Genomic DNA, 8,748 nt, shown 5'->3' on the forward strand with positions numbered 1-8,748 from the left:
ATAAATAAATAAATAAATTAGAACTAAAGCCACTTAAGCCACTAAAAACAGTCTTAATAGCCAGACGTAAATATATTGTAACACTATAGTATATGTGAGCACTGCTGGACTGCACTGACCAAAGGGTGTTTGCAGTGAAGTCCCTTTGGGGGAGGATCCACACACACTAGATTAGTATCACAGTTCTGTCAAGTCGAAACAGTCCATTGTTAGGACTTTCAGTGTTGTAATTGCAGGGTGGCTATTAGAAATGTCAAAGACATTGTTTTATGCTGTCATGTTGTTCTGCTTGCAACCTGTTGGTAAGTTATTCCTTCTTAAATTCAATAGGCATATTATTACTGATTCATTCATTGTCTAAAATACAACAAATACCTTTCTCTAGTGTTCATTTCTCAATTTAGTCACCTTTTGGGTGCTGCTCAAACAGTGTCTGGTAGGGCTGTGTGTATGTTTATAAAGTGTTGTTTGTAAATGTGAAGCACCACAACAGTCAAAACTAATTGCCCCAAGGGGATTAATAAAGCTGTAAACTAAACTAAATCTTGCAACTCCATTCATTATTATTAAATTAATTTCATTTACTGGCTCACATTCAATCCTAACATACGTCTGTTGATATGTTTTTGTTGTGACATGTTTTGCATCTGTGCTGCTGTTTTCTTTGTTTTTCATTTTTATTAAAATTACTACAAACCAGTGATCTTAAGTAAATAAAGGTAATTAGCCTTAAAATGTGACCAGTTCTTTGTTCTCCGCTATTTGCTGATACAGATGCAGTGAAGTCAGTTTCAGTGATGGAGGGAGATTCAGTCACTCTAAATTCTAGTCTTACTGAAATAAATGATGATCTGATTCTATGGAGGTTTGGAATGAAAAACACTTTAATAGCTGAAATCAATTTACCTGCTGACAGCATCACTATATATGATGATGTTCTTGATGGGAGATTCAGAGACAGACTGAGCCTGGATGACCAAAATGGATCTCTGACCATCACAAACATCACAACTGAACATGCTGGACTCTATAAACTACTGACTGCTGTGAGCAAGAATTTCAGTCTTACCGTCTATGGTGAGTTAAACATTGGTTTCTTTTAGCCGCTTTGTCACAATTCTGTATTGTTAAAAGCTGTATATAAATAAAAGTGACTTGACTTGACTTCTTTTTCTTTTCATTTGTTATAGCTTTAAAGTAGATGCATCATAAATATTTAATTTTTCAATATTGGAATTGTAAAATGTGAGATACACACTAATTTTTGACTTTTCAACTTTTCAACTGTACTTATATTGTGATTATGTTGTCAGCATCTCAAACAGCATAATATTTTACAATTCTAAAACCACACAATCACTGAATGACATCAAACACTCACTCAAAAGATAGTATAAATTATCTCATTTTTTCAGCTCGTCTGCCTGTTCCTGTCATCAACAGTAACTCTTCAAACTGTTCATCATCATCACAGCAGAATTGTTCATTGTTGTGTTCAGTGGTGAATGTGGGTCATGTGAGTCTCTCCTGGTACAAAGGAAACAGTTTATTGTCCAGCATCAGTGTGTCTGATCTCAGCATCAGTCTCTCTCTACCTCTGGAGGTGGAATATCAGGATAAAAACACCTACAGCTGTGTGATCAACAATCCCATCAGCAACCAGACTCAACATCTGGACATCAGCAAACTCTGTCACACATGTGCAGGTACAGCAGCGCTGATATTAGTTACTGAGTATTTACTGACCCAATCTCTGTATTTTTACATAGATCAGATTGACACAAGCACTTATACATTACGGTCTCTCTTTAGACAGTGCAACACAGTTTCCTCCTTCTCTGATAGTGTTGATGTTTGCTGTTGTTGGATCTCTGTTGATTGTAGCAGCAGTTGGGATCTTCTGCATCTGCAGGAAACACAGGAAAACAGATCAAAAAGGCAAGTGTTACCTACTGCTTTTAACTATTATAACAAGTCCATATATATATATATATATATATATATATATATATATATATATATATATACACACATATACACACACACACATATATATATATATATATATATATATATAAAATGATACTATGCAAAACTATTTACCCATTTACTAAAATTCTCAAACTGCATCAGAATCAGTTATAAAACAGTTTTCTCTACAAACCTTCAATCCATGCTGGTATCGCAAACTTGAACCCACAACCTTTGGGTTACAAGTCCAAATCTCTAACCATTAAGCCTTGGCTGGTTTTACACAGCCCTTATGACATACACGCTTAAAAATAAAGGTGCTTCACAGCGCTGCCATAAAAGAACCATTTTTGGTTCCACAAAGAACCATTCAGTCAAAGAACCATCTCTTCCTTACCTTTTTATAATCTGAAGAACCTTTTGTGAAATAGCAAAGTTCTTCAGATGTTAAAGGTTCTTTATAAAACTATTTAGACAAAAAAGATTCTTCTATGGCATTGTGAAGCACTTTTATTTTTAAGAGTGTAGTTTTTTTTTATGCATCTATTATCATTGAAACAGTTCAGGGTTGTGAAGAGGAGATCACTTACGCTGATCCAACATTCTACAAAAGAAAAGCACAGAAACCAGTAAGAATCTTTGATTCCTATTTTATGTTGTTTGTCTCTGTATCATTTCAGCTGTGAGGCAGATTTATGTAAATGTACTGTGCTTGCATGTGAAGAAAAAATTCTGACTGTCACTTTACCGAGTAAAAACACCATATTTCAAGAAGTTACTGTGTTATATTGTTAAATGATTTCACAAGAAAACCAACGTTTTCAAGAAATGAAAGTGCAAAAATGCACATATTTCTGCTGATTTGCATGACTATGTTTAAGATTGAGACAGAAACAGAAACGTCAATTTGTTTTTAATTCAAAGTTAAACCAGCTTTACAAGGCTGCATTTACACCAGCCAACTAGTTATTTATTTAAGGCTTCAGGTGTTATTTGCTTCCTGCTATTTTAGCTGTATAAAAACAGTCCATTTGGTTGATACCACAAACTGGTATTTGTCATCATATTGTTTTAATTTATTAATCATAAACACATTGGTGTGTAATGCAAATGGATTTACCACTTCACTTTGTTATTGTTCTTTAGTTAACATCTAATGAACCAGACATTCACAGAAAATGGTTTACTTCCACACTGCAAAAAAAAAAAGGTGGCTAGATGAGGCAGATGATTTGTGGCATTTAATTTGTTTTCCCCAATAACAGTGCTGACTACAGTCAAAATAGCTAATTTTAAGTTGAATTTGTCACATTTTAATATAGAATATTTTATCATTAAATATATGTGATGTGTTGTTTACAGAACGTTAAAGAAGAGCAGGATGTAGTGTACGCAGGTGTCGTCACTAGAAGATGATCAATCTTCAGTCAGCTGTACCAGATCCATCTGAGCGATCGTTTCACTAGGAAGTTTCTGCAACACTCTGCAGAGTCTATGATTGAGTTTTGGGAAGCAACAAATGCAAAAAAAATAAATAAATAAATAAAATTGACGAAAGGTTGAAAACCACAGAGATCTTAAAGCTTCTGTTCTGTTGACAAGAAATGTTGTTCCCCATGGTGCATTTTATCAAGTGAACAGATATCCTGTGCTCAGCATTAAACACTATATACGGACCCTGTCTGCTCAGTTCATGGCAGAGCTTGGGATGCTGGACCAGAATTGAGAATCACTGGCTAAAACAATGAAGAAACCACACGTTTCCTTGTTGTTTTAGTCCAGTGTTTCTCAATATATGGTAGTGGTCCGATATGCCAAGGATCCTGGAGTTCAGCATCTTAAGAGCCCTTTGGCAGTTTGAGGCTCTGGCTCCACTAACAAGCTCAGTTTGCAAGCCAAAATGAAACCTGCTGTGGTTTGATCTGTTGGGTGGATAAACAGCTTCTGCATGAGCTTGTGTCTATGAATGGACATCTGTGGTTGATGTCAGTTTGTGCATGTTTGTCTTGATGTGTCAGTAGCTCGTGGTTTAAGGGTGTTTTTTGTTCACACATATGTATGATGTTCACAGTTTTACTTCTGCTTTACACAAAACCAGTTCACCCCGAAATACTGAGATCATAAATGTTGATGGTTAACAACAACAAAAAAAAAGATCTCAAATCAAACAATTTTATTTAATTTGAATTTGAATTTAATATTACTGTGCAATATGTAAAGATCACATATTTTATGCAATATGATCTTAAATACTTTGACTCCGCAGCTACACACCAGTACTAGTTTCATTTGTTATTTTCAGCTCTGACAAAAGTCACCAAGTTTTTTGTCTATATTTATTTCTAAAACGACTCTCCAAACTTGACAGTGTATGACATAATGTTGTGGTTATTGATAATTAACTGTTCTGTAAAGGGTGAGTTTGGCTTAAAGTGTAAAAAAATAAATAAATAAAAGTGCAATTCAACAATATAAACACCACTTTTCTCAGATGTTACAGCATTTTGTCTTTGTAAGCTTGTAGCATGACACTTGATTCATAATGCAATGTGATTATTCACTGTACTCCTTCAGACCCAAGTCGAACACAAATAGCTAAATCCATTTTAAAATTCTCCAAAAAAGGGGGGTGATTTTGTACATCTATGCCTACAATAAAACTATAAATGAATGACCATCAATGCGTAATGGTGCTTTTGCCCACATAATCTTTTCACTAAAACTAAAAAGTCAAAACACATTTCACACTCAGAGTCACTGACAGGTTCAGACATTTAGCATGCTACATATTTCTCGGGCCTCAGTGACAAATCTGGGCTTCTCTCAGATTGCGTCTTTGATACCACAGACCATGTGATTGTTACTCATGTCAAATGGCACTGATTTACCTCTGAGTTTGGGCAATTGCCAGAGATTTCTATAAAACTGTCAGCGAGTGAAAATCGAGGCTAAATTTGTTGCAGTGCATACCCAGCATTAGCCTAGCACTCTGTAATGAAACAAGAATTCACCTCTCCAAAAATAGGCACAAATGAGGCACAATGTTTTTATTTATTTATTTATTTATTTATTTATTTAATATTTATTGTTTGCAATTGTTTATTTAACTTTAACAAATGTATATAAAAAGTTGATAAGTCACAGATACCTTCTGTATAGCTATTGCATAATAGTTAAAAACATTACATATACATACACACACATATATATATATATTATATATATACATTTTAGGGCTGCACAATTCTTGCTTAAATGTGGATCACGATTTTTCTCCATGGGAATTGAGATCATGATTCTCTTACACGATTCTCATTTTTTCAACCAAAATTTACTGCACTCGAGTACAAAAAAAAAAAAAAAAAAAAAAAAAAAAAAAAAAAACCCGCAGGACATTTAGTATACTAAAGTGCTGGAAATAGTATCTTTTCTTTATTTTAGACCCCTTAAAGTGAATAATGTAAAAATTTTTGAACATACGAGAAAATTAACAAATAATAAATAAACCAATAATAAGGCAGACCATAGGTTTGTATTGTTTCATATCAGGAAACAGGTTTGGGTTGTCTGATAAAGATAATAATGATGGTGATAATAATAATAATAATAATAATAATAATAATAATAATAATAATAATAATACTTTTTTTGTCTCTTAGAAATACACATTTGATAGTAGCTTGAGGATGCAGAGGTAAATTTTTGTTTATTATCAGGAAAAAAGTATTGGGCAATGCTGTTATCTCATTGCTAGCAAACAATTCTGTGCATCAGTGTGCTAAAAGAATCATTCAGACTGAATCATGAATCAATTCGAACCATTCTGCTAATCCGTTTGGCCAAATATGCAAAAAGAATTAATTCAAAAGAGTCATTCATTATTCACTGGGTCTCTAAACACCCGACAGAAAATACTGGACACAAGATATGAATATGAATACGATTGCCAAAATACTTTAAAAGAATACTAAATAATTAATCCACTAAAGAGCTTGGCTAATGCACAGACATCTAGCGAAACAACCTCTGAAATGGAATTAAACTATTATTTTGCTATTGGCTGACACAGACAGGTTGTAACATATTTAGACCAAAAATATAACACCACGTTGGTGATGCATGAGCGTATATTTACAGGCCAGTTTACAGACATAACAGACACCTCTTTCATAAATCGTGAACAAAAGATTTATACATAACCAGTAGGATAATTCACACACCACACAATTAAAAGCTTATTCAAATGCAATTAAATCAGCAATTTAAGTTAAAATCAATGTTTCAAGCAGTTAAAATAGCTCTCGAAATGACAAGTTCACCTGCAAAAGAACCTATAAAAAAAAATCTCACCTTGAAAGATTCTGATGGCATCAAATTTTGGACACATTTTGGAGTTGTGATGAACTGCAAAAAGATCTGCAACTGCTCTAGCTGTGGAACCACCACCTGCCAAGCTGTTCTGACTGATTGGGAGATTTGCGACTGTTTCACTGGGCATATTTTGAACACTTTGTAAAATAAAGCACATGCAGACTATAACTGCAATATTTACTCACTTGTGGTGTGTAAGTAACTCCAACAGCCTAACTTCGGAGATGCGCGTGCATGTGACATCACGCGAACATGGCGGCACGCAGCTACACGCACAGTGATGATAAACATTCGATTTGAAACATTTGACATTATAATAATAAAAACCATTTTAATTTCAGGTACAAGACAGTAAACGTTTGCGGAATCAAGTGTGTGAAACGCTAAATGACCATCTCTGTTGATAACGCTACACATGCTGCTAGCTCTATTGGTTTCTTGGAGACATCTGACAAGGATATTCTTCTTTAATTTATTGGCGGGTGATAATCCAGCATTTAGGTGCTTTACCGCCAGTAACTGAACTGGAGTGTGGAACAGCAATGCGGAAGGACTATGCATGTAACTATTATATAATTAATTTATATTTTTTAACTTATTTTCATATTAACTTAAAACTAATATAAAATTTTAACTAAATACATACATAAAGACCATATTTATTATTTAATTACTTAATTATACTCTCAAATATAGTCTTGTTGCGTTTACATTGCAACACCTTATCTTTCATATAGTTTTTTACCAACGGATTTTTAAATGACATGTCTTCCTGCAATTTTATTAACAACATTTGTCTTTCATTTTCATAATCTTTACAAATCAATTCAACGCATATACCACAAGTTCCACAAATTACTATGATAAATTACTTTGATGTGTATCCTGAAGAAGGCTGTGAAGCCGAAACTCGTAGATCCACACTTTTAATTGTTTTAATGATTTAGCCCAGTCTATTAAAGGCTTTTTTTTCTACACGAGTGCCTTGGAGTATTTCGTCTTTTCTGCTGATATTTACCTCCAAGTATCCAAAGAGCACCGTTGATTCACTGAAGAGACCAGTGCATTCTTGGCCTTTGTTGGTCTTGTTATGAATCTTAATTTGAAATGTCGGGAAGATATACAATATTAGCAGAAATGTACAAATAAAAGAAGGGGAGAAATTAATGGCCTGATACATTCATACATTTTGTATAACCTACTACAGGCAGCAGAGCGCCATCTAGTGTTCAAACTCAATCTCAACTATCCAAAATAAATACATAAAGAAAATACAGACACAGAAAAATAAATACATACAGAAAATACAGATACATCGAGCGTTTTTAATTACAGTTGATTTGACGCTGTATTCAGGATTGAGTTGAGTAAACGATTGAAAGTGAAAGTTTAGTGTATCAGAGTTTTAACAGAGTTTTGAACTCGAAAATTAACATAAACAATACTTGCAATAAATGGCTTGATGTAGCTTAGTTCATTTATTTACATTTAGTGTTTATGAAAAACTCATAAACAAAAATCATTTAGTGACAAACAAACTCAAAATTCACAGTCATTATGAATCATATTTATGTTAATGGCATTTATTACAGGAATATGCAAAGATCTTTCACATTTGTTTGAGGAAAATAATATATGTATATATTATTATGTATATAAAATGTAAGGCACTTTTTTAGAGTTTGACATATAACAATAATTACAATATATACAATGAAAATATTTACGATAACGAGCAACTTGCCTATTTTCACATCATATACTATTGGTGGTCTCTATAAAATAAATCTACACCACTACACAATTCTCTTGAAAAGACAACAACAACAAATTTACAGAAAGTAAAATATATTATTTGGATTTTAACAGATAAATGTCACCATCTGGTGGGTATTTGAGGATCAGCAACACTGAGCTAAACCTCAGAATCCTATTGTTGCTTGTTTATGACAGCACATTACAGTCATATATCTGCCTATACATTATTGTCTAGCCTACTGAAGTAGTCTGACAAGTTTAATCGTCTATTGAAATGAATGTCCCGTTTTAAGGTGGGCGTGGTTTGTGTGGGTAACAAACGAACACCGCAAAGATACAACAGTCTAATGTTCATATCAACGCTCACAAATAACGAGCCAAAACCAGGCAAAAGACCAGCCTGTCCAGAGCTAGCACCAAGTTCAACAGGTCAGGAAAACTGTTGTGCTTTAAGAAGACCATAATAGTCATGAAGTACACATATGCATACACACAGTTTGTTATGAACAAACATTTTTACACATTGAAACCTTTAAACTGTTTTTCCCTTGTTGTATTAGCTGTAATATTTACATTTTAGTTTAGAGATCTTCCAGCGATAGTAAATCACAACAGCAACTGTAGTAACAAACACCAGCAGAACAACAG

The 8,748-nt window shown here is 33.7% G+C and overlaps 1 protein-coding gene across 2 annotated transcripts; it reads left to right on the forward strand.

Moving 5' to 3' along the window:
- Positions 1-214: 214 nt before the first annotated feature.
- On the forward strand, positions 215-3,519 carry LOC127159290 (CD48 antigen-like). 2 transcript variants are annotated; one of them, XM_051102169.1, is made up of 6 exons: positions 215-302; positions 775-1,077; positions 1,416-1,706; positions 1,813-1,938; positions 2,533-2,600; positions 3,334-3,519. In XM_051102169.1, the coding sequence occupies exons 1-6, from the start codon at positions 251-253 to the stop codon at positions 3,385-3,387; spliced, it is 894 nt and encodes a 297-aa protein (XP_050958126.1). In that variant the 5' UTR covers positions 215-250; the 3' UTR covers positions 3,388-3,519. The 2 variants fall into 2 exon arrangements, with proteins under 2 accessions (XP_050958126.1, XP_050958127.1); XM_051102170.1 differs by having other exon boundaries at positions 1,885-1,938.
- Positions 3,520-8,748: the final 5,229 nt, after the last annotated feature.

Source organism: Labeo rohita, unplaced genomic scaffold (genome assembly GCF_022985175.1).
Source record: "Labeo rohita strain BAU-BD-2019 unplaced genomic scaffold, IGBB_LRoh.1.0 scaffold_206, whole genome shotgun sequence".
Taxonomy (NCBI): domain Eukaryota; kingdom Metazoa; phylum Chordata; class Actinopteri; order Cypriniformes; family Cyprinidae; genus Labeo; species Labeo rohita.

Coding starts and splice junctions, on each gene's coding strand:
- LOC127159290 (XM_051102169.1), top strand. CDS start 251: ATGTCAAAGACATTGTTTTATGCTGTCATGTTGTTCTGCTTGCAACCT. Junction 1,078..1,415: donor TTTCAGTCTTACCGTCTATG/GTGAGTTAAACA, acceptor TCATTTTTTCAG/CTCGTCTGCCTGTTCCTGTC. Junction 1,707..1,812: donor ACTCTGTCACACATGTGCAG/GTACAGCAGCGC, acceptor GTCTCTCTTTAG/ACAGTGCAACACAGTTTCCT.